The 26,413-nt window shown below is 43.2% G+C and overlaps 1 protein-coding gene across 3 annotated transcripts in view; it reads right to left on the bottom strand.

The window, feature by feature from the left end:
* The window catches only part of LHFPL3 (LHFPL tetraspan subfamily member 3), a 234,463-nt gene that overhangs the window by 31,698 nt on the left and 176,352 nt on the right, over positions 1-26,413 (bottom strand). Inside the window, exon 3 of one of the 3 annotated variants that reach the window (XM_036401228.1) lies at positions 4,865-4,912. The exons of 1 other annotated variant lie outside the window; for it this stretch is intronic. In XM_036401228.1, coding sequence (XP_036257121.1) covers positions 4,896-4,912 — 17 coding nt within the window. In that variant the 3' untranslated portion in view covers positions 4,865-4,895. The remainder of the gene's footprint in view (positions 1-4,864; positions 4,913-26,413) is intronic. One more of the 3 variants, XM_036401229.1, reaches the window with a different exon arrangement.

Raw genomic sequence — 26,413 nt, 5'->3', positions numbered from 1 at the left:
GTTTAATGTATTGCCAGGTTGTGAGATGCTCCTGGTCTGTCTGGGTTTCTGCCTGTTGTATTTGTGTGGTCTGGATGCAGAGAGGAGATGTCACATCTGCCATTTTGAAGGAAGCCTACAGTATACAGGCAATCCAGCCCTTAACACTGGATAATTTCAGATCCTTTGCCTATGCTGGATGAGTAGTTCACCTATGGTTTCCAAGCACTGTGGTCCCCACGGCACTGACACTGGAGTCCCTGGAGTGTGGTAGGGCAGGATTTGGGGTAGCATAAGCCCAGCCAAGCTGTCCTCCATGGCATCTGTGGGGAGAGACTCTGCTCTGGTCTGTGAACAGCCCCAAAGTCTTTGTCCTTCTTCAGATCTTCATGGTCTGTCTGGTGGCTGCTGGACATAGGGAAATGTTGGCATTCTGGGGACACATGATACAGAAAGGCTGGCCAGCCCTAATGAAGGATTAAAACTGCTCTGTTGAAGGAAGGAAGCTTGAGGTCTGCTGAGCTTTTTGATGTCTTTGATAAAGACCTTGCAATTTTCACACATCAGGATAGTCTTTGAGAGGCATTGGTATTCCAGTGGGCAGATTTTGCTTTCCCAGCTGTCCCATGGGCTCTCAGGAGCAAGTTGGTCTGTGGCCCTCAGCCAGAAAAGCACTTAGATAAGAGCACACCTCTCAGTCCATGGATCATCCTGCTGAATTTGCTAGGGCTCCTTATGCACTTCCAGGAAACAATGTGCTTTGCTGGGCTCAGTCTCAATTCCCCACATGCATAAAGCTCCTCCACACCCCTTGTAGCCATATTAATATGCTGGATAGGCTGGGGATTCTGCCCAGGAGTGCACTCCTTGCTTGAGTTATAACCACACTTTCAGCAGTGAACGAGTGAGTGAGCTTCTGCTTGAAGTTAAAAAGCACCATTCTTTGGGGTTGTGAGCAGCATCAGCCTCAGGGAAGGGAAAGCTGTGCCTACACACAATTCCAGTGATAAACACAGACACACCTGTTTGCTCCCTGAATAATGTGACTCTGAGTTCAAAGTTGGCAGTGCTGGGGAGGATCAGCACATGGCTGAGCACAGCAGGTGGGGGCAGAGGAAGAAGTGGTGTGTTACCCTTTTTGTTATGGATGGCTCCCAGAGCCCCAGAGGGGGCACTGCAACTGCAGCTTGAATGAGGGATGGGTCAAATGGAAATGTCAGGACAGAAGACCCTGCAGAGATACTGGAAGTATCTAGCAGCAAAGGACAGCCAGGGATGAGGACATAAGAGGAGAAATGTCCTGATGAAGGCATGCCTAGCTCTGTGGTACAGGGTTACAGAGGCAACTCAACAGTTGGCAAGTGAGCCAGGCAGTGACCCTTTCAGAGAGCATTGACTTTTGCTTAATGCTCTTGTGGGGCAGATGAAACAGCAAGCAGGAGCAGTGTGGACATATTTGAGGCCACCCAGCATCAGTGTGAGGAGCTCTGTGCTTGCCTGGGAAGCACTGAGGGTGTCATGGTAGCTGAGACTTCAGAGAGAAGCCACCAGGGCAAGGAACCAGTCTCCAAATCTGGCATGGTCAAAAACATATGTGGCTGAAGGGTGAACGAAATGGTAGGAGACCATTTGGATCAATGGTGGCATTCTGTGAGTAATTTTCTGAGGATTTAACCTTCATGTGGGGAATAAAACTGCACTGAAGGTCTTTAGAAAAACTACTCCTGTCATTTGCTCAGAATGCTGTAACTGGTGAAGGTAAACCCTGTATTGCAGGGTTTGGTGAAGGTTGGATGCTCTGAGGCTCAAGGAGGAAGGCAGCTGAGACAAGAGGGTCTGCAGAGGAACACGTGGGAGCAAGAGCCAGTGGGCCCCAGTGCCTGTCCCTGTGGGGGCTGCTGGGGTTGGCTGGGTGTGTAACACTGGCCTGTTGTCACCCTAAGGGACAGAAGCAGAGTGCAGTGGACTTACAGCCTCGTGTGGGTGTGTGTGTGTGTGTGCACAAGAGGGAGAGGATGAAATTCCACCATCTGCAGTGGTTCTTCAGGTCTGTCCACTCTTACCACTGAATTTGTGTCCTGCTGTCAGCTGCTCATATGTGCACACAATTTAGAACCAGGATTGCATTTTTTTTCTGAGGCTTTTATCGTCATTAAAATAACAGCATCATACAAAAACATGCAGGAGGGAACCTCAGGAGGTCATGTGGACTATTTCTTGTCCCAAGGTAGGCTAATTGCATCAATGTCACTTCTGATGGTGTTGAATAATATATTCCTAGGGTTTTCCAACACTGGAAAGTCTCAGCACCCTTAGGAAATTGTTTCCTCTGTTTGTTCTCCCCACTGCTGAAAAGACTGTTGGGATTTTGTTCATCATATTTGATTTGAATATTTCTTTCTGGAATTTAAAACATGGTTGCAGGTGCTATTACCCACATACAGGCACTGAAAACCAAAACCACTCTCACTTATGGACTGCTCCCTCACATTTATAAGAGAACTGAGTTGGGGACATCCTTGGCATAGAAGGAAATCAGTGGGGAAACCAAGCTTCTTCTAGCAGAACTGAGCTTACACAGAAACTAGAGATGCCTGAGTAAGGACATCAGCATGAAAAACCCAGGTTATACAAATGAATAGGCTGAAATGTTGCAGGACTTAGCAGCTCTCTGCCAGATAAGGTGTCTGAGAGACAGCTGGTTCCATCAAGCCTGCGATGAGGGTCAGAGCATTGAGAGGAGGGAGGTGGCAATCGAGAGGATTAGCCCAGTTCAGGGAATCTGAATTTTGAACTGAGACTAATTTAAGGGAAGAAAATACGAGCAAGAATACTTAATAGGATACTTTGGGAAGATGGGCTATTTCACAAGACTCAAAGACAAATTCAGGATCCTTTAGTGGTGCTAGAGACAGATCTGTGAGTTGTTTTCTATAAAATACAGCCTGTGGACACCCATTCACCCAAAAACTGTGGGTAGATATTGGCCATTGGTTTTTTTTGCTGTGTAGGATGAGGGAAGTTGGGTCTTCTGGTAGCAAGGGGAGGAAGTGGGAGGTTTTGGGCCCAGCTCTGTGTATGTCATGGCTCCAGCATCCCTGAGGAGACACATCTTTTTGGGAGCCAAACTGAAGAAGGTGCATGGTGAATTTTTGGCAGGTGGGAACAGAGATGTACAGCACTCCTGCCTCAGGGCGTCAGCTGAGTCTCAGAGCTCTGACTGCTGGCAGGAACTCAGTGAGGAGAAGGAGGCAGGAATCACAAACCCCTTATTGATTCCCTTTCTTTTCTGCAACCCATCCCCAGCACTAACCATATTTGAAAATACAGCTTCCAGGCTTCTTTTACAATGGCTAAAAAAGAGAAAAATCTTAGCTCTAGAGAGAATTGTTTTGCCAGCCCTATTTTTCTCTGGCTTTGAATTTGCCATTGACGTTAATTAGGACTTCCTGAGCCTTGTTAGCCTGGCATTTTCCTTTGTTACTGAGAACAGCGAAGGTGACCTTGCTCAGTAGGTGGATTTTCTCAGCTCTGAAAGTCTAATCATTAATGTCTTAGGAACAGAGGTAGGGATCTTACACAGGAAACTTGAGAAGAGCTATAAAAACATCATGTAGACAGCTGGCAGTGTCAGCTGGCATAGCTCCAGTAATTCAAAAGCAGAGGTGTTTCTGATAAGTCATCTCGATCTCACACAACACGTGCTATTCAACACGTATTTTTTGTTGCAGAATAAGAAAACAACAAATATCTATCTGTGTAAGCTCAGTTGAACTGGGTATACTGAGAGTAATAACCAGCATTTAACAAACTCCATTTTATTATCCAGGAAAGTGGACCAGTAACCAGAACACTGATCTCTGGTGGTCTGGTTTTGAATGATGGCTTTAAAGCTATTTTGGTGGCTTCACTCTACTCCCCATCTGTACAGTCATGAAACTGTAGAATCCTGGACAACTTTAAGTAGAAAGGCACTTCATGTAGTCCAATTCCCTTCTCAAAGAAGATCCAAACAGAGCAGGTTGCTCAGGGTCATGTCCAGTCAAGTTCTGAGGATCTCCAAGGATGGAGATGATACCACCTTGCTGGGCAACCTGGTCAATATTTGACTAGCCTCATGACAAAAAACCCCCACCAGCACACTTAAAATATGAATGAAAATCCTATGAGAAAAGAAACCCAGGAAGGGAATAACTGAGTTCTGCTCTCCATACCAGGCAGCACCCCAAGACCCATGTGGGTAAGTATGCTTCAAGCTGCTGTGATTAGTCTAACCTTCATAAACTTTACATACACTAAGATTAAAAGGACTGTGTAAACACAGGAAAATACTGTATTTGCTCATAGCAGCCTTCTTTAAACAGAGACTGTGCAAACAACATTCGTAATTCAGATGTGTCATCTGCCACATGAAGCAAGAGTTTGACAACAGAAGAGTCACAAAGCACTGGCAGAAGCAGAGCTGTGCTTGGAGCCAGCTGCACCAGGAGCAGGCTGGACTCCCAGGGAAGGCACAGGAGGGCTGGTTCTGCTCCTGACCCATTTGAACTGCACACTTCCACACCTCTACCACAGATTTCTCAGCAGCCATATCCAAGGGGGTCCTGATCCTAGCAGGTACCTCTGAAGGTCACTTAGGAATGACATACACAGCTTGCAGATTTGCCACTAGCAGCTGCCACAAGCTACCAAAAAAGGCAGAATGTTAAGACTACACAAAACCAAAGCTGAGCTGGAATATAAATATCAAATGAAATGCTTACATGTTGCTGAACATGCTGCCTACATCAGAAACACGAGACAAGAGCAGAAAGCCATGCAACGCGTTTGGCAGAAGCACGCAGACATTTCACAGCTCGTCCCTGGGTGCCATGCTCACACTTACGTTAGTCTGGGTCATACTACCTGAACTTGCTTTAAGCATTTCCATCATCTGTGAGGTAGGGAGGGAAAAACAGAATAGTTAAGGTATAATCAAGTGAGATCTTGCATATCACAGTATAATTCGTAAACAATCTCTTTATTGGATGTAGTGTGGAGAGTGTAAATGGTTCAGTCTTGTACCTCAACTTATCCAGACAGGGAATTTTCTGAAAGCCAGGTAAGTGATTCAGTGGATTACTAAGGAGGCAGATGAAAAAAACTGGGATTAACAGAGGAAGAAATAGTGACAGAACATAAATAAACACATAAACAAGTAAATAACTTTGGTGTCAGTAAGATTAATTTTTCTGTTGTCATGTCAGAATCAAAACACTCAGTAATACCTTTTGATTGGTGAGCAATTTTAAACACTGTGTTAACCTGTCTGCTTCAAAAATATTTGAATAAAGATGCAAAATTAAAAAACAAACACCTACAAATCATTACAATGAATTAGACCAAAGATAAAACTGTATCAGTTCTCATCTCAATATGGAAAGATCTGTAGAAGTCTTTATTCTAGGTGAGAAATTACAGTAATAAAAATGATACATCAAGATTTTGTTGATACATTGCTCCTCAGTTTTGATTCTACTTCCAAAATCATAGGTACCATTTAAAGACCCAGCCTGCCAAATCCTTTTATATGCACAAACTTTCTGATTGGCTTAAATTTTAAGGTTAGCCATGCACTGTGCTTTTAGTTATGCACCCACAGAGGCCTGCTCTGGTGAGATCTTGTGCCCATGAGAAAGCCCAGGGGAACCTAACAGTACTTGGATCTCAAAGTATCTTCAGTAATTACACCTCCTGTAATTACTCCTGTAATTTATTGTGAATTTACAGCACTTTGCACAGGGCATAAACCATTCATGTCTGATGAGGGCAGATACTAAGTCACCTGAAAGCTGAAGGATTTGTATCAAGAAAAAAAGTACTTGTACATCTACACTTTACACAATTGAACAGCTAAAAATCCCTAACAAAATGGAGAAAACAATTATTTCCCGAGAGAGTGGCAGAGTAATCAATTGGCCCAAACTTCTGCTGTTCAAGGGGAGCCTGAAAGGAGATACTAACACAGATAGAATTTGAGACACTATCTCAAAACAGTAATTTCTTTACTAAGAACACAGACCAATGGTTCCACTATCACTTGAAAACTGTTTTGAAAAGAATTTAAGGACTTTACTAAATCACATAGAGCCAAACTACCACCAGAGCTGTATTTTCTAGCTGGGCCTAATGTAGAAGAACTGCAAAATACAGTAGAGAAATTACATACAGTAGCTGGAAATATGTAAATGTATTGATTATGTGATTGGCATGTCCCTGCTGAAAATAATCAACATATTGACTTTTCTGAAGATTCACAGTAGGCAGTAAGGAAAAAAAAATCTCTGCATGTGTGTAGGTACATTTTTTTGAAAAAAGAATTTTATTTGTCTGTCTTGGAAGCTGTGGTTTTGCATACTGGTACTGGAGTGCCTCCATTGGCTTATCTCTACCATTATTGCAGCAATGAAAAATAGAACAAATAGAGGTGCTGAAGGGTACACTGGATGAGTACTGAGATACAAAGCAAGGCAGCTGTCTCATTTATAATGCTGGGGGAAAATGAGGTAAAGTATCCTATTAAGCAAGTAATAGGGATATCATTTTCCTATTCCCCTATTTTATTTTGGTCCTCTGCACTGTGAGAGCAAATGATCAGGAATTTGTAGTGATGTACTCATGCTCGGCTCCCTGCCTCCTCTGGCACATCCTGGTTCAGTGGAACTGAGGCTGTTTTGTGCAGATTAGGTGGCAGCCGTTAAAATTCAGAAGCATGACACCAATTGGATACACATTGGGAAGTATTTTTGGAAAACCAAGTCTTCATTCAAGCACTGATGAAGGTTCCCATGCACCTCATGCTCTCCCAGACACCTGAGCTTTCCCTGGGATCACCCAAGGATGTCCCTGCCTGTCCAGCCCTGCAGGACACACAGTCTGTGCTGCCACCTCAGCACATGGGATGTGCAGCCCCTTCCTTGGAACACCATGGCATTCACATTCTCTGAACAGAGACAGAGATAATTCCCTCTCACAGGTTTTTTCCTGGAGAAGTACAGAGAGAAGAAAACAATTCCTATCCCTACTTGCTGCTCCTCCTGTTGTTTTTGCACATGTGGAATGTGTTAGGAAGACTGTTTACCTGAAGTGAGTTCTTAATTGGACTCCAGTGATCATTTTTTTATAATAATTGGCCTATTGGGTTGGGTCAAAGCTGTGTCCTGGCTGTCTGGAGACAGCCACGGGATTTTCTTTAGTATGTATCTTAGTATAGTATAGTATCCATAGAATAGAATAGAATAGAATAGAATAGAATAGAATAGAATAGAATAGAATAGAATTTTAATAAAGCAATTGTTCAGCATTCTGAATCAATGGAGTCAGATTCCAGTCATTCCCTGGTTGGGGGTCTCCTTGTTTACTACAGAACACCACAGAGAAGACTCAGAGGGACTTCTCTTTGCTAAACCATGATGAGGCATGTGAGATACTGGCAGGCTTGTGGCCACCTGGGGATGTGCCCACATCCTTGTTTCATTTGGGATCAGGAGGATGTTTCTGAAGTGAATTTCCCAGTTATTGTGTTTGTTCCAGCTGCTAATAGGCAACTGTGGGGCCAAGCAGGAGCTTGGCTGGAATAACACCATCTCTGCCCCACTCTGCTGGCACGGGCTTTGGGCCCCCAGCACAAGCTGTTTCCTCCTGCAGTGCTGCTCCTCTTGCTAATGTAGATGTTGCCTGACTGAATCCTGCTGACTTGATTGATTCTATTTAAATCAATGTGATTGTTTGTACGAACAAGGTTGATAGAACTGGTCCTAAGTGGCATTTACTCCACCATACTCTTTGGCATATAAATCAGCTGTTTGGGACAGTGGTAACTGTTTTGCTACCACTGTGAATTTAGGGAAATCTGTTAAAGACAATAAAGAAAGTGCATATTTGCAGTGAAACAACTGATATTAGGACTTGACTGGTCTTATTTAGATGTATAGAGTGGCCCTGCTCTGGAGGTAGTTTAAAGAGATTCTTCTGTCTTTTGAAAGATCTGTGAAATAATCAAGTTCATACTTGATACATACATACATCATGCATACATCAATGCATATGATACTTTCTTCCAAAGTATCCTATACATTGATGTGTTATGCAATTGGTCACATCGTTTTAAATCTGCATATGGCTGCTTGTACCCAGTGATAAAATATTCTTTTAGCTTTTTTTAATGGTTACAGTAAAATTCTGCATGATTTATATCACAAGTAGTAATTTGCAGCTAGAAATATTGATGACACCTTGCCTGTGGCTATAAACAGGTTTTAATAGTACAGTAAACCATGTCCTTTCTTCTTAATTAGTCTCCATTCATTAATCATGCAGATTATTTACAAAAAGCCTAACACAATAGAAAAGAAGAATTACTAATGCAATGGCTGTATTCCCAGGATCACATGAAATTCATCTTTACTAAGCTAGTTGAGCCTCTGTAATCTCAAGGTGTTTATAAAATAATAGGAGAAAGCTTTAGGTTAAGCATATTTAGTATAAAAAGTAGTTGTTTAATTTTCTTCTTAAGATGAAATTCTCCTATTTTTGAGGGAAAATTGAAGTGCCTGATGAGTTAAAGCCACAGACATCTTGCAGTAAGATATAAGAAGCCTTGTCAGATCACTAACAGAAACAATCTTTATGATGCTGAGATTTTGTAGCTAATAATTAAACATAATTTTTCAGCCTCTGTATGCTGTATTTTATACATCACAGCAATTAGTCAAGCCTACAGGGCACATTTAGAAGAAGGCTTTCTGTCAGGAGCTGATGGTGTAGGGACTCAGCAAGGCATCAGAAAGCTCTGCTTTGTGCACCTCCAGGGGGCTGGACCTGTCAGATTAATACAAGGGGCTATTTTTGTAACATCCAAAAAGTTTCTGCTGTACATCAAAGTGCACTAGCTGCTTATTTTAGATGACAGCAACTCTTAGATTTGTCTTGAACAATGCAGTCCTTAGCACTTTTTTGGTATGTACTTCTCCAAAAAGAAAATTTCCTGTGAAGCATTTTGTTGAATAAGGGCTTCCCATTTGAGATCATCAGAGACATTTTCATCCTGTGCTTCAAACGTTCCAGTAAATTAACAGCCCATGTACCAAAGGCAAGAGGCTGTCATGGCATGTTGGGGAGTACTCTTGAGCATGGAGATCTGGATTTGTGCTCTGCTCTTCAGCTGAGCTGGGCTTTGGTCCCAGGCAGTGCAAAGGGACTCTTGAAAAGGGGCTCCTCAGTTGGTCTGGCTTTTTATTAATGTGTTAATTTTTTACTCCCAGCAACCGAAGTCTCACCCTCCTTCCCAGACACTCAGTTATTCCCATTCCTGAAACTAACTTGCCTGAAAGCTGCTCTTTTCCCTGTGGTCATTGAGGAATGTGGCATGTGTAGCCTTCCACAAGCAGAGGGGCTGTGAGTTACTCTCCTTGGCTGCTCTTAAATCTGCCCATGATGTTTGGAGAATTAGTCTGAGCATTTTGCCCTGACTCGTGTCTCTTTCCTTGTGCCTGACCTAATGGGATCCTGACTGCAGTGGAAGTCTGTGAGGTCACAGATGTGTCCCCAAGGTCAGAATCAAAAACTTTTGGCAAGTTCTAGAGAGATAACGGAAATTACCTCTGAAACCAGGTAATTTCACCAAAGATGTCATTATTAACATTTGGCTTTAACAATGTGCCCTTTGTTTGCGTAAATCTCAGAAGGATATTGTCAAAGAGATTGCTGTTAACTCTAATGGCACAGTGAAGTGACTTGGAAAAGGTGACAACAGAGTCAACAAAGGCACTCAGCTCTCCTTGCCCCTGCTGCTCCAACACCACTGGAGCTTCCCTCTCTGCTCCTTTTGGCTGTTGCCTTTTTGTGGTCCCTCTCAGCTGCCCATCCCTGCTCACCAAAGCACTTACCAAAGCCCCTTGGCTGGCCTGTGCTCCTGGGTCTCACTTGGCAAAATGCAGCTGCAGCTGCACTTTTCTAAATGGGGATGGATTAACTGTGTGCTTAAAAGCTTTGCTGGATGGAGACCTGGACTCCAGAGCCAGACCCACCTTCATTGCTGGAGCCTGCAAGGAGCAGGAGAAGACATTTTTCTCCTTCTCACATGCTGACAGGGAAAGAGGTGAGCAAGAGAAGGAGAGAGAGCCCTGACTTGGTTTCTGCAGTGCATTGCTGTCATAAGAGCACTGGGCAATGAGGCTCTGAGTACCTCCCAGAACCCAGAGCATCCTGGGGAGAATTAATAGCAGGACTGAGTTGAAAAGTAGCTCTGTCATATTTTTTAATAAAAACATTTGGAGAAAAGTTTTCCCCATTGACTTTTGAAAAAAGAAACACCTAAAAACCCAACAATTTTTATGCAGGCAGCTATTAATAGTAGTGGAAATATTAGATTTATACGAGAATTGCTTGTAGTTATATTAATACTTACCCATATAAAAAGCATTTTGGGGTTTTTAGTAGGAACTTGGTATTACTACTAATAATACTTTCATTTGAGTACTCTTTTGTCTGCAAAACATGTCAATGATTGTATGTAAGTCACACAATGCAGGAGTGCTGAAACCTCCCTTGCCTAAGCTATTCAAAAGCATCATGTTGTGCCTGTTATTATAAGAACACAGCATTTAACATCCTATTGAAAATAAAAACCATTCTTCTTACTTGTTTTCTCAACTGAAGCTTACTTCCACTGTTTTCTCAGAGAAGCAACAAAGTTTGGGCTTAATCTGTTTAATTGCACCTTCAATTTTCATCCCTTTATATTATTACCATAAATGCATTATTTTTTTAAAGTCTGTTCCTGAAGTTATTTCACCCATCAAAAGGCTTGGTTTTGCTTCTGAGGTGTATGTCTTATATAGTAAACTTCCCTGTAGTATACAGGACAAAGATTTCTTTGCTGAATCACTACAGTCAACAGGAATTTCAATACCTCTATCTATGGCTGTTGGGTGAGGTCTCTTTTAGTTTCTTTCTCTTTTAGGTTTCTGCTTTTGTTGTGGGTCTTCCTAGACTCTCAGCACAGCAGCATGAGCTGAGGGTTCTCAGCATAGCAGCTGTAAGAATCATTGATTTTTTTTGTCAGTAGCAGAAACAGAAAAAATAAAAAAGATTTCTGTCAGCCTTTTGAAAAGCAATTCTGAAAAACTTAATTTCAGTAAAATACATGATTTGAGGGACCTGGTATAGAAGTAGAAGAAAAAAAGCCTGGCATCACAAAGTGGAAGAATAAAGTATGGCAGCTATTCTTCCCTGACCTGGTGTTCAAAGGACAAGATGTTCACTGAGGTCAAAACCCACTCTTGCACACGCAGAGATTTGAGCCAAAGCCCTTCTTTTACTAGAGATGTTCTCTAGCTCCAGCCAGAGGTCACCTGAAATAAGATGTTCTCCAGCTCCCCTGCTGTGACTGTTTCACCTTTCATTGCAACTGTACAAATGCTCAGCAGTTAAGTAGAGCAGAGAACATATTTGAGTGAGTTTTCTGTCTGGTACAACCTATGGTTGAGACACAGCACCACCAGGTTTTAGCTTGGCAAAGGCCAGTGAAGCCATTTACATTGAATTAGATCACACTGAAAGAACAGGTTTCAGCCACATTCTCCAGAATGTCCTGGATGAGCAGCAGCTGCCCTGCAGCAGGGCTGTGGGGGCTCCTTTCTCCCAGGTAAGGGAGGGCTGGAACCACTATTGCTGAATTTGACACAAGTTCATAAAGAATTGTTATGATCCAAAATTGCATTTTTTAAATAATAAAAGAATGAAAAATGCTGTTTCTAAGTGCTGCTCACCCCTTCTGAACATCAATCATGCGCATTGAAAATCCCACTTTCTGTGACAGTCCATGCATGTGATCTTTACCTGCACACATAGGAGAGGTGCTGGTGAATCCTTGTGAGTCACTCAGCTCAAGGAAATACAATAATGTGATCTCAGCTAACTTCCTTCAGTTCCTGGTCTGTCTGTCAGACAGACCCTAACCTGAAGGATCTGCACACTGATGTTACCTTACTAATATCACTGGTTTAGAGTCCAAAGTCCCAGGGTAGTATGCCAGCTGTCTTGCACACATTATTATTTTTGTATCTAAATCTTCTTTAAATATTGGGCAGATTCTCTATCATAGCTGAGTAGTTATTTCAGTAAGTGTGGCAGTTGATTTACAGTTGGTACTGTGTGCACTTTCTGTAGTGAAGCATAAAATTGAAAAGCTTATGTCAAATTCATTCATACATGGACACGCTCAAGAACAAATTAATTTTAAAGCACTCACAGGGTGTATAATGTTTCTATGTCATGCTTTACAAATCTATAAAGTAATTTATAACATAAAGCCTACTTTGGAATAGAGCTGTAGTAGAGCAGATAGCAGAGTGATTTCAATCTAAAATATCCCAGTGCTACACTTCCCCAGATATCTGCAATTCAGATCTGATAGGAACCATGAGTAATCAGTTTCTAAGGCAAAATTATTATACAAGAAAAGGCTCTCAGTGCAATGTCCTCTTACAAAACCAGGCTATTCTAGGACAAATTAGGTTTTCTAACCATCAGTATGCAGCACACTGGATAATGTGTCAGATTCAGATCTTAAACTAGTATAAATCGGAAATCATAGCCATGAAGGATCAAGACAAACTCTTAAAGGTGCATATTGGATAAATCTCATATGTTACTGTAATGCCAGGGTCCCTGTAATTAACATCAAGGGAGTTTTCAGCCCATGAGAACAGATGCCTTCAAGATGGCACTACTGTTGTGGTCCTTCTCTTCTGGATGGCACAGCCCATGGAGGGCTCCTCTGCACAGGGTGAGTGTCCTCCCTGTGCCATTCCAGCACAGGTTCTTTGAACATCCGTCCAGTGGTTTGTATTTTGGAGCACCACCAGATTCTTTCTGCTCTCTTTGGCAGAAGCTGGACTGCCAGCACTGTTTGATACCAGCCTCTTGCTGCATGGACCAAGGGACCCAGCAATCAGGAGAAGAGCACCTCTCTCTGATCACAGCTAAGCTCCTTGTCTGCTTGCAGCAAAGTCGTGCCTGTAAATTCCCCCACACTGAGCACTTATCATTAGCAAGTGTGGCAGGCAATCATCAGAAACATTCAAAGACAGTCACCCAAACTCAGCCCTGAGGTGAGCAGCTACAGCTGCCTCAAATTGCAGGCTTGCATGGACAGGAATGAGCGCTGAGTCTAAAGAGCTGCCAGAAGCCAGCTGTGTCACAGCTACTCCTGCTCCCTCCTTGCTTTTTTTTTCCAGGGGCATTCCTGCTCTCTGCAAGCAGCAACTTAATATACTAACAATGCAGGGAGTGAAATATACAGCAATGACTGTGGACTGCTGGCATGCTCCTCTTCCCACTATTCATCCAACTTGGCATGTGTGTTGCACCTGGGTAGCTAACTCTGTAATTTGGACACACAGAGATATAATCAGAATTTAGAGTGGCTTCTAAAAGGTGCGTATTTCAAAGGTAAAATTGCAACATAAAGCATTCAGAGAAACTATAGCCCAACCTGTGAGCAGGAGGGGGAAGGAAAATATCATTATTTGTAACAGCCAGTGGAGGCAGACAAAAGAGTCTAACTCAAAGCAGCTGCTCCTACTCCTTGCATCAGAGGGAGGAAGCCCTAGTTGCAGTACCCTCATGCAGTGAACTTTGAGGTATTTATAAAAAATGGAACAGCTTCCACAGTGCAGGGCAGTAAAGGTCACCCCAGCACAGCTGGGCTGGTAACCAGTCAGTACAGCACAGCCACAGCAATGAGGAAAGAAACCCTGGCTATGGGGCACTGGGACCATCCTTCGACACAGACATGCAGGCTGGGGTCACCGTGGAGCTGGGTGGGAGGATGGTCACACAGGGTGGAAGAGCTGAGCCTCACCCTTGCCTTCTGCTAAATGCTGGGACCCCATTTCTGAAAAATACCTGATGACATTGGGTGCATTAAACACCTCAGCACAGGAAATTGGTTTTGTTGGACATTCTCTTCCTGAAGGTAGGCTCAAACCAGGTCCCCCAAAAGTCCTTTTGAAAAGATTGACCACTGCCAGTCTCAGGTACTGCATTCCTCCTCAAAGCCACCACATTGCTGACAGAATGGGGAGCAAGAAAAGTCCTTATTCCAGCAGGAAAGGCTGAAAAAGGAAGAGCTATTAGTCTGAAATTCTGCTATTAAAGAGGAAGATTTCAAAGGAACACAAAGAAAAATTGCATCCAGCTCAGTGGGAATGCCTTAGGTATAGACTTCACCTATTTCTTTGCAGCGAGCCAACTGCTTTAAACAAAAGGATTCCTAAAATATGCTTTGTCATCAGAAGGCAGTGGCTGACAGCCAGCAGGCACAAGGAGCAGTGGGGTGCTGGAGGAGCCCTGCCCCAGTGCAGTGGGGAGGCAGCTGCCTGAGTGCTGGGCTGGGGGCTGTGCCTTTTGCTGAGTGCTTTGCACACTCCCATTTGCAGTCAATAATAAATACCTGCAATGCTAATAATTTGCACTGGAATGCTCTGTGACTACTTTCTGCCTCAGGTTGCACTTTTTTCTTTAAAGTTTCAGCAAAGCAGTTCAGCAGTTTTTGAAAACCTGTGTCATTGCCTCAGGAGTTCCTGACTCCAAGAGGAGACAAAATTCATCAGCTTTCCTGTGGCTGTCATAGTAGTATTGAAATATTAAATAAATGGTATTTGGATTGAGTTTTTTGATTTTGATTGTGAAAATCAGTCATAAAATCCTTGACAATTAGATATCAGTGTAGACCTATCCCACCATTCCTTTGCAGATGCAGAGTGTTAGATCCACAAAGTGGTGATAGTGTGAAGCCATGATGCTGTAGCACCCACCTTTCAGGGATCCAACCCTCCTAGAGCAGTCACAAAGCAGGATGCATGTAGGGAGCTTGCAGCTTGAGGAAAAAGATGGGTTCCTAAGCTTGGGATCCAGGAAAGCCAATATAATGCAGAAAAACTGTCTGTGATAGAGGCCAGGAGACATTTGAAATGAAAGACTGCTGAGCTCTGCATGGAACACAGAGGAAATGCTCAGCTTTTCTGGTGGGTGGAGAGCTTCTACTCAAGAGCATTTCTATGGACCCCTGCTGTTTCCTACTCTTGTATTCCAAGAAGACAGTTATTGTTTGTCCTCCCTTCTACTGTATTAAATCTTTCCAGGTGGCTCTCACAATGAAAAGTCTGCTGGGACTGCCCTGGAAACCTCTGCAATGCCCGGAGGGGATGAAGTCTCGATCTTGTCTGTGGTGGGTATTCATTCCTAGCCAAGATTGTCTCCTTTGATGATGTGCTAAGATTTTGGAGAGGAGGGAACACTCCCCAGAGATCACCAAGTCTCCTGTCCAGGCCAAAATAAAAATCTCCTACAGGTAGATCCTCTCTCTGTGTGGACAAGAGAATTACTGAGTAAATGCCTTTATAAATGCCAGAAAAATGCTGATTAACAAATTACATTTGTTTCTCTCAAACACTGCCATCACTTTCTCAATGAATTGATGTGAAAGGGTTTCTCTCTTGAACTGACTTTGTAACTGTGCTGCTAAGGAGGCAGGTAGGGTGCCAGGGTAAATAAGCTTGTGCAGGGCTCTTGGAGGCTATGGCTGGAGGTTGCCTCCAGCTGCCAAACTAACATATGAGAGTGAAGCCTGCAGTGTAGACAAACATTCTGCTGCTGCCCCAGATTTCAAGTTAGCTTACATAAAATGTGGACTTATGCAATTTATGTGCAATATAAAAGACTTTCTAAGGTGTTTGACTTGATATTCCAGGGCATAACATGAGCAGTATGTAGGTTTAATAAAGCACATAGGAAACAAAAATGAAGAACTGCTTTCCCTGAGCATCGTTTGGCAATAAGCCATCATCATTAAACATGGGGTACTGTAGGGATGTACAGGGATTGTTCCTAGACCTAAAAATGCTCATCAGCAGTGCAGATGCTACATTGGATGGTGGCTGATAAAATCTGCAGCTTGCACAAGAATCGATGTTATGTTTAAAAGATGAAGAGGAGGCAGCGATATGAGACCTGTTGCTTGGTCAGACAAATATCCACTGCTTTTAAGAACAGCCAAGTAGAGAGTTAAACTCCACAGAAGAAGAAATACTAGCTGCTCTAGTTAAGTGCTGTTTTTTCTCTAAAGGCTTTAGAGGCCAAAGAAGAAGACAAAAACTCAAGTCGTCTAATGACTCAGAAGGCTAATGAGACCTTGACTGGCTAAACAGGGGAAGCTGAGATGGAGGCAGGAGCCAAGGCTAACAGTGCTATCTGTGTCTCAGTATCCACTGAGGATGCTGAAAAACTGGGAGAGAGGCAGAGAAGACTGCAAAAGGGGACAAGGAGTACAGAAAGCACCTAATGGGGAGAGAGAAGTTTAGAAAGCACTGTCTGTCTAGCTTATCAAAAAGATTGAAAAGTCTTGATTACAGAGAAAAACTCTTCACGGAGGCAAATGAGCTCTTTATTTTGGTGGAAAAGGATGAATGCTTAAAAGCTGAAGCCAAATATATCTGGAGTGGAAATTAGGTAAAACATGTTAATAATGAGGGTTTAAAACAAGCTGCTGAGAGAAGACGAGGAGTCTGCAGCGTTTGATGAAGATGTCTCAATGCTTTTCTGAGACAATTTTCTTGAATACATGCTACATTTCAGTCCATCCCCACAAGGGCACAAATGGGTGATATTTTAAGAGTGGTGTTAAAATCCAGTTATCTTTTTCATCTTCAAGCTCTGGAACTTTGTATCTGGAGGCACACAGGGGTGTACATGCCAGCTGGGGTCTTGCAGGGAGAAGAGGCCCCTCCTTGCTCTTTCTCCCCTTCCAGCAGGAGAGTCATGTCAAGAACCAGCATTGGCATTCAGTCCTAAAGCCTGGCTTGCTGAGTTTCCAAAATGCCTTGCAGAACAATGAACCCCTTGCTTGTCTGTCCCCATTGAAGCTACTCCCAGAGCAGAGGGACAGCAGGGCATGGCAGGGTGACCTGTCCTGGGCAGGATGGGTGGCTTGGGGCTCTGAGCCAGGCTGACAAAACTCCAGTGGGTGCTGCCTTCATCTGGGGAATCATTCAAGAGAACTGCCTGTGTTCTCATCCTGAGAGAGTTTTCTACCTGAAACTCAATACTTTTTCTTCACTAAAATAAATATCCTCACTCTGTTTTCTCTCTCTCTTCATCTTCCAGAGATAAACAATTATTTTTTCCCTAGTGGAGCACCAATATCCTTCAAATGCCTATTAGACAGCTTCACCCTCACTTAGTTGGTGAGCTCACTTGTGCAAGTTCTGTGCATCAGTCCTGCAGCCTGGACTAGAAATGCTGTACTGTGGCTCTGCCTTTGCAGCCAGCAAATGGTTCCCAGTATGTTTAGAATATTCAGTCAACAGTGGGATTGAACTCAACAGGGCTAAAAGGCTCAAAATAAGGTGGGTATGATTTCACCTGTAGCAAAACAATAATCCCCACCTTCTTTGAACCTCATTGTAGCTATCTTTTACTCCTTTAAGTTGTCAGTCTCATGGCAAGAAGCTGGCAAAAAATTAACTCCCACGCTTGGCTTTGCAACAGGAAAGTGAGTGCGTCATGCAATGATGTTCCAGGCTTTTTTATATTTGACAAAATACAGCTCTTTAGAGAGAGATCAAGGCTGGAAAGAAAAAGACAATGCTGACATTCTATCCTGGTACTTCTAGACTTTTTTAGCACGGAGAGTCGTTTACTCAGCATTTAAAGAAATTGTCAAATCTTCATATACTTACTATAGAAGAGTGAAAGTCTGAACAGTGGTAGCAGTGGTGGAGCAGCCCAGGGAGACAAAAGATTTGTGGACTGAGCCTGAACGTGCAGTGCCTTGTGTTAACACAGATCCCATGTCTGGGACCCTTGAGTATTCAGCCCTTAGAGGGAGTAACTTTCTTCCAGCTTCTGAATAGTTCCCAAACAGGAATATCCACTGACCAGCAGCAGATCACTGCTGCTCAGCAGGCAACTGCCTGGTCTCATGGGGACACAGTCAGAAATTTAAGATCCTGCTCTTTTTCCATCCCATGCTCATTCCATGCATATTTTCTTCCTGTGACTTTCCTGTGAAAAGAGTTGAGTTGCAAGGGACAAAGCTGTTTCCTGAGAAATATAACTCCTTAATGTGTAGTTAAGCACAGAAATATTTCCTGATTTATTTATTTGTTTGTTTTTAAGGATGTAGAGGGGGTAATAAATAGGAAAATTATTGTGTCAGTGATGTGTTTTCAGAAGGATGAACAGTGAGTTATTTAATGGAAAACTGAAAGATGTGATTGCACTCTGTCATGAGCATTTACAAGTTTGGCCATGGTATAATCCATTGACTTTTTTAGAATTGTCCTCACTTAATAGTGAGAAGGGAGGTGCAAATTAGACATAAAGCCCACATTTGTAGTCTTGGGAATTAAAAGCATAGAATTCTGACTTGCAGAGATAAGCATGTAAATCAGCTGATTTAACAACTATTAAAAAACACCTTGCTAACTTGAAGAATAAAGAAATCAAGAAAGAAATCAGGATAAAATATTTGGAATTGCAAAAGACAAACGGAGAAGTGGAAATTAATGACAATTACAAAAAAAAAGGCAAACCCAAATCCCAAAGGTTTTCTCAGAAAAGTACCTTCTAGAGCAACCACACCACAGCAGAGGAAAGAAGAACTTATGAAGACATTAATCAAGGCATGAGTGAAAAGAAAATGAGATGCTTCAGGGCACAAAGATGACAGGAAGCATATCTGTGGCAATAAGGGATGATGGAAATCATACAGAGGGAAATATAACAAAGTATACATGAGGAGAGGATGCAAGCACTGCAGAACACCTACTCTGACAATACAGTCTTTTGCTCTCACTAAAAGCAAAAATCAATAAACTCTGTGTAGGAAGAAAAGCTTATTAAATCATTGACTGTCCAAGTAGATATTCCTGTTGGCAAACACATTGCTCTGTGTGATGGATGGACACCAGGGTCAAGAGGTCATTCACAGAAGTGATCAGGCTTCATAAAATCCAGATTTGCAAACAGCTGGGGCAGCAGAGGCTCGGTGCAGCTACTGCTCTTGAGTGATTTCCATGTGCTGCAACACTGCAAGCTCCTCTTTGGGCCAGTGGGAGGGTTTCAATGAAGGAGAAGTGGAGGCAGTCCCACAGCTCTGGCCCTGGGCAGGCTCCTGGTGTGGCTGCCCATGGCTGGGCATGCTGCAGTGCCTGCCTCTGGAGCAGCCACGGGGCTCAGCTCTAAATCACCAGCACTGCGGTTCTCTCCCTCCCCCTGCTTGCCCAACATGGAACCTGGTGGTACAAGTGGGATGAAACCATAACACTGTAATTCCTTGTGTGGAGACATGTCCTACCCCATCACCACCAAAGGACTCCTGAACCCTGGATCATCAGGGTTTAGCTTGGAAGGGACCTTCAAAGATCACCTAGCTTAAGCCCAGTGCTATGGGCAGGAGCACCAAGCTGCTGAAGGTCACCCTACATTTGGCACATACCAAAGCAACCATAAAATGCCTCCTTTCAAGCTACCTTGTGTTTCTCCCACTGTCTGGCAGCAAGCTGTAGCTTCATTCAATTTTAGCTCTCCCTGTTGGCTATTTATATTACTGGTGGGTCTCTCATCCATCAGCATCAGCCCATTTTTCCTTACACCCCCTGCCCCATCCCTACACCCCTCACCCTCAGCATTACTGACCCCTTTGTGCAAGGTGAAACACACAGAGCTCTCTCAGTCACCTATTGAGAGGGAGTGTCCTAGGTTGACTATATGATGCTTTTATCCCCAATCATCTTGTTCTGTTTATGCTGAATAATAAGTTTTGCACCTCTGAGACTTGTTCCAGAGAGTGAAGGGGGGAGAGAAGCAGCAGCAGTTTGTTTTCATACACTGCACTCGCTCCTCCACATTCCTGCTCCTGGACTGTGCTGTCTGTGGATGGACAGACAGCAGGACAGAGCTCTCCTTTGCTTTTAGTTAGTTTAGCTAGCTGAGGCAAAGAAGTTCTCTGGACTGTGGGTTTTTTTCCTTTTCCCTTTTCTTTGGACCTGTTCAGCCCAGCTCTGGCCTGAACACCAGCAGAGCACCGGCAGCTCCACCTGAGGCCCACTGGGCCAGGCCGGGCCTGCAGCATTTCCAGCACTGAGGGACTGATAAGAGACTGAGTGAGCTGAGCTGCCACCCGGGGAGGGGACTTCCTGAGTTTGTCATCTCTTTTGGAGCAGCAAGGGGTTTTATTGTTTAATATTGTTTAGGTTTTATTGTTTAATTAACAGGTTTTTTTCCACTTTTCTCCAAGAAGGTATTTTCTCCCAGACCGGTTGTGGGGAGGGGCCAATTGAAATCTGCTTTCCTAGAGGAGCCCCTTTGGGGGTTCTCTCCCAAATCTGCCCCAAACCAGGACAGAGAGGCAAAGGAAAGGAGCTTTCAAGGGAGAGCACTGCACTGTAAACTTCAGGAATGTGCATTTCATTCCTAACTGTGCAGCTGAGCAGACAAACCTGGGGCACAAAGAAACCATGGTCCTACAGGACCAGGTCACAAACCCAGTGCCCAACCTCCTTTCTTCTGTGGCACCTTCTTCTGACCCGAGGTGACTCTAAGAGAGCTCAAACACATTTCCAGGTACACCTCAGGGCCCTGTGCACAGTGGGCTGGATTTTGATGAAGATATGAGATCCAGAGATGACAGCCATGGAAATGTCACAGGCCCTTCCATAGTTCCCCTCCTCTGTGTGTCCTCCTCCTCCAGTAAGATTTCTGTTCCATCCAATGCAAAGCATTTGCATTTCATTAAGTACTTCTTCCTTTAAACAATGCCTCATTATCACTTTCTTTTTGGGTTAGCTATTTCTTTAATTTCTAAGCATACTAATTATGTTTTTCTTTTGGAGGGAAGATGGGCATGTCCTGAAGCTTGGGAATGCTCATTTTAGACCAGTGTGCAAGCAGCCTTTGAGGTCAGGCTGTAAGTGTCCATAAATCCCCACAACCCTAACACTGTGTGTTTACTGCTGTGGATTGGGATCTACCCAATTTGACCTTGATGAGCCAACAGTTTTCCTGTCCTTTTTTAGAGTTTCAGGCTGGAGAAATTTCAAAGTGGGTTTTTCCTTTTCCTGGAATACAAAATGCTGTATCAGGCTGGTGAATACTTGGGGCTACTTCTGCTTCAATTCAGTCTGAGGAATGACAGGGGATCGAAATAAGCATTGGCCCTTTGGTTATTAAAAATTTATTTTGAGATGTTTTCTCCATCCCAAATTCACAACAAGAAAATCTTGTTGTTTGTTTCTTGCAAATTGTGGAGAATTTTTACATTCCAGTGCATTTTCTCCTGAATGCTAACATATGAGAATAAAACCAAAATTATTATGTACATTAATAATAGAATACACACTTAAAGATAACCTTGAGGTGTCTAAACTTTCTGCATATTCTTCTAGACTGCTGATAGCTTTTGCATGTGAATATATTAAAAACAAGGGAAAAAAGAACAAAATTGAAATGTAAATGTTTTTGTCTGGAAAAGAAAAATAATTTGCATCAATAAATCAGTCATGATTTGTAAACACTCTTTGTTTGCCACCATCAACAATAATCTGTCTGCAAGGAATGAATTTCTGACCTTAAGTAGCTAACTTACTGTCTAACCTTACCATAGCTGACACTATCCAAATAAGAGTTTAGCAAAACTCTTTCTTCCTCAGTTATAATTTTTTCCTCTAATAGAAAGTAAAGCTTGATTTTATTTTACTGTGCTCAGACAGCATCATCCCCTTGATATTATGTTTATTTAGCAAGATAAATGAATGTTTTCATTTTCTTTCTTCTGGAAAAAATGTATTTGCAGAAAAGAGAAAATCAAAAAAGCTTAATAACATGGTTGGCAGGAACCAATGATGCGAAAAAAATGTTTCCACTTACTGTTTTTTTTATTTCTTTTGCCTTTTTGGCCATGTTTGGAAGCCATGCTGTCTATGATCCATGTGTGTGATGCACTCATGGAGCACTGAAAACCCATGAAAAGCAGAAGGTCCTCAGTGGGCTGTCTCCTCTGTCAGGCAGCCTTGACAGGCTGAGCTGTTTGATGTCATGATCTCTTGCTCAAATATCCAATTTCTGTGGGAGAATTCAACCACTTGTGGCTTGTGACAAGAGCCACATACCGAGGAAACACATGACATGCAGAGGAATGCCTGGGAACCTTGTCTGAGGTAGCCTGCAGAAACCAAACCAAGGGCCAGACATGCAGTTAAGGAATTTATTTTCCAATTTTTCCAAGTTATGCAACCAAGGTGCATAAAATTAATCTACAAGTTACTTATATACCAGAAATTTTAAGATTATTTGTGCTCTGACACAGGTTAAATCAACTACAGCTGTATTGAACTGCTTTCACTAGTAGGTCAAATATATAATGGGGACATTTTCTATGGAATTTGATTGATGTGATGCCAAGAAGGAAGTTTACCTTGTAAAGTTACAGGAGGCTTAACCATTTAGACTTCTCTCTGGTCTAGTTATGGAATATTTAGTAAATGGCATGATCTAACCCTTGAAGAAATTTTCCTGGGGTTCTCAGGAACTAAAAATGGCAATAATCTGTTTTTAATGCAATCAGTGCAATCCCACAGATGGAACTGGTCTGGTTGCAGCCTGGTGTAATCACTACCATCCATTCAAAGTGAAGGACTACAGTAGGCCAGTGGAGAAAGAAGTTCTTCAGACATTTTCTTTGCAGCAATACTGTATGGAAATAGTTTGAACTATCAATCCCAGAATGACAGATTAATCTAATTTTGGGGGAAAAGCAGAGCTGACACTGATGGATGAACGGCGGCAGGAGGGGCTGAGAGTAGCCATGGTGTTAATCCTATTGCTGCATCCAGGAAAGGACCTCATCCTCCAGCTCTGATGACTCAGCAGAGGGCAGATATTTAAAGAAAGGTCTGACTCTGTTTACTTAGAAAATTGTTTGTGGGAATTTATTCTGCATGAGGGATGCAGGACAGAGCCCTTGGTTATGGCTGCAAGGTGTTACAGCTCCCCTGCTCCCTCTCCTGCCCCTGGAAAACCCCACAGCAAACAGGAATCCCCAGACTGAGTGCTACATTTCTCATTTGAAGGCCTCCAAGCTGAAACTTAATTTTTCAATGTTCTTTGTAGCAATATATTATCAGAGGTATTTGATGCCCAGTTTAAGTTGGTTTCACCATGTCATTTTGTTTATGAAATGTCTTTCAGTGAGGCCGATGCAATCACAAAATCTTGCTCTTTGGCCTAATTTCCAATTATTTGTCACATTTGTTTTTCCAAATCCTGGCCAGACTGCTAAACACACTCAATAATTTACAGTTTTCAGTGCCTATTGGCTTTGCCTGAAAGGCTAACTTTTTTCTTCAGCTCCTTGTGAGCCCTGTAGGGGAAAAGACTGAAAACTGCAAAGGTCAAGAGGAGTTTCAGATTAAGGTTTATGTTGTGCTGTTATTTGAGTAAACAAAGGTAAATTCCAGCAGGAGGGATGAATTTACATCACATACAGTGTGTATTGACTGTGGTGAGGTAGAGCTGGAATGGAAATCTTTTCCCATTGTGAAGCAGACTGAGCAGGAGTGATGTGAGAAAATGTGGAGGAAGATTTACCAGAGGGTGCTGGGATGGGTCATAAACAGCAGAGGCAGGAGCAGCAGGAAAACACCCATTAGCAGAGATTACTGCAACACACCCTGCCAGAGCAGGTTTTCATGCTGGTGCCTGGGGTTATGTCCATAGCAGTAGATGAAAACAGACCATGTTCTCCTCTCTATTCCTGAGGGCAAGAGGCACAGCATGGCAGCACCAATCCTTGCCTCCCCAGCCTTGCCTTAACTGGGGGCACCTAACATGCACCTCCTGAAGGACAGGCTGACTCCACACTCTGCTGGCCCCTGACAAATGCTGACTGCATCTCCCTCGTGACGAGAGAGCTTGGGTACCTCAGTGTGCCAGCACCTGTGCTCAGGTGTCTTTGGGGTGCCACTCCCACCTGAACTGGGCTGGTGCCTGTGCTGTCATTGGCCACACTGCTGCAGAAGAGACAGCCTGGGGATGAAAGGCAAAGCCAGATAAAGAGATGTCTATGTCATAGCTACCTGATAAAGTGACTGCAGCTTGCAATCGAGGACATACGAGGAGAGCTGTGGCCTATTTGCTACTTAGTGAGGCTTGCAGCAGTAGTAGGTGCAATGATGTAGGCATCATTCATCTGTATTTTCCAGCCTCCAAATGCATTTATTTATGGATACATTTAGCCTGTGCTACTCCTTCTCTGTTGCTGTGCCTTTACAAGCTAGCCTGAAGCTAACTCTGGACCTTCTGCATGGAGTTTGTTTGCATCTCTGCTTGGATCAAACAGGGAGAGAAGCAGGGCTGACCCTGCTGGATGTGTGAAGTGTTGGCCAAGAGGGATAGAGCTGATGGTGTGATGTGCCTGAAACCAGTGAATGGGCTCCATGTCTGTACCGTGTCAGATTCTGCTGTCTCAGCCTTGCCTGAACCTGTGGGGGATGTACCTTAGTCACTCTGAGAAAAATACAGAGTAACTTCTGAAGCTCATTAAAATGTAATGGAATGATGAGAAATGAGGAGGAAAAATGAGCAGCTTTTTGAACAGAGCAGTCCTGCTGTTCAGGAAAGCAAAGAGTAAGGCCCAGAATGGAGTGGGACATGCATACAGGGAAACACCGACACAGATATTTAAAAATAACCGTATGGAATGAATGGAGAATGAAACTACAAAATGAACCACAAACAGAACAAATTTACATGAGGCTGAACAAAACCATGCAACTTAACTCACTATCTTTATCTTGTGTGAAGGTTTTATTGTGCCTTTAGGATAAAAAGGAGCTTGAAAGGATTATATATCTCATGAAACACATCTGCTGAGCTTCTAATGGTTATGCTGCGGGTAGAAGACATTGCTTATCAAAGCCAAAAAAATGTTCTCCCTTTCACGTATAAACAGTAGCCATAAAGTCTGGGAGTGGGATTTCTCAAAGCAGGCTCATGCCAGAAAAATACCTACTTATTCACTCCTGACAGGACTGGGAATTTATGACTAATTCTGCATCAATTATGCTGCTGATCTGCTGTTAATCTATACACAAATCCTGACAGTGCATTAATACCCCTTACTGCATAGACACAAATAAAGCAAGATACAGACAAACCAAATAATTCATTGTTTTCTATGCCTTGTGATCATAATGAGACTGTTCCTTAGCAAGGTTGGCATAAATGAGCTGGTGACAACCCCCTTCATTCTGGAAGTGTCCTAGGGCTTCCCAGGTGAGTTTAGTGCTTACAGAAAATATTACATTCACAGTCTTGAAAAATTAAGTCTTTGTTTCCAAATAGCAGAAACACATCCAGTAGAAACAGATTTCTCTACAATTTCCCACCAACAGGCTGCCTGATGTCCTCTGGAAAATGGGATTTTCCACAGGAGATGCAGCTGTGCTATTGTTACCAAGAGAATATCCCTGTATCCTCCCAAAGCCCTCCACAATTGAGCAAGGTGGGAGCCGTGGTCATGTTGGGCACCCAGACTCAGCAGGACAGAGAGGATGCACATGCACACTTGAACTCCTGCTCTGCTGTGTCTGACAGCCCCCAGCATCCTGCCCTGGTCAGCCTGACTGCAGCCCAGCCCAGCCCAGGCCAGGCCAGGCCAGGCCAGGCCAGCCAGCCCAGCCCAGCCCAGCCCAGGCTCTGTCTCCCCCACTGTCCCTGGTGGCACCAACCCTCACAGGCTGTCTGGTTTCTGCCCAAGGTCTCTTAGCAGAGCCCTGCTCTGTACCTTCCCTGCTCGCTGTGCATGTTCATAGCATTCCTACCTGGTTCCAGCAATGACAGACAGGGCTGGATTCCATCCAGTGAATCAGCAGCCTGACTCACCATTAACAACCATCTTTCCCAGGTCCTCAAAGCACCAGCACCAGACCTTGGCCATAAATCTTTTGCTGCAGAGCAACCATGCTAGAAGGTGTTATGAAATTCTGCTCCAGGTACATGGAGCACAAAATGGTTATTTTTAACATTTACCTGTGATGTTCCACATTCCCATTCATCTGAGAGTGAAAGAGCACCAAGGTGTTTCTCACAACACCCAGTAGGGTGTCTTCCCATATACTTGGCTTTGCTTGCTACCCCTTGATGGTTTTTTTTTTGTCAGTTGCCTCAGTGGGTTTAAAAATAATTTAATTTATCCAAATCCATTCACAACATTTCAGTAATGGTTTTTAATTGTGTAATTAGTGTAAAGACATATAATCATGTAATTAGGCTGTGTAATTACAACATGTAATAATATTGTAGTGCAGTTATGCACCTTTTTTAAACACAG

The sequence above is a fragment of the Molothrus ater genome, chromosome 5, assembly GCF_012460135.2.
Source record: "Molothrus ater isolate BHLD 08-10-18 breed brown headed cowbird chromosome 5, BPBGC_Mater_1.1, whole genome shotgun sequence".
Lineage (NCBI taxonomy): Eukaryota > Metazoa > Chordata > Aves > Passeriformes > Icteridae > Molothrus > Molothrus ater.
This window is presented reverse-complemented; position numbering and strand designations above follow the sequence as displayed.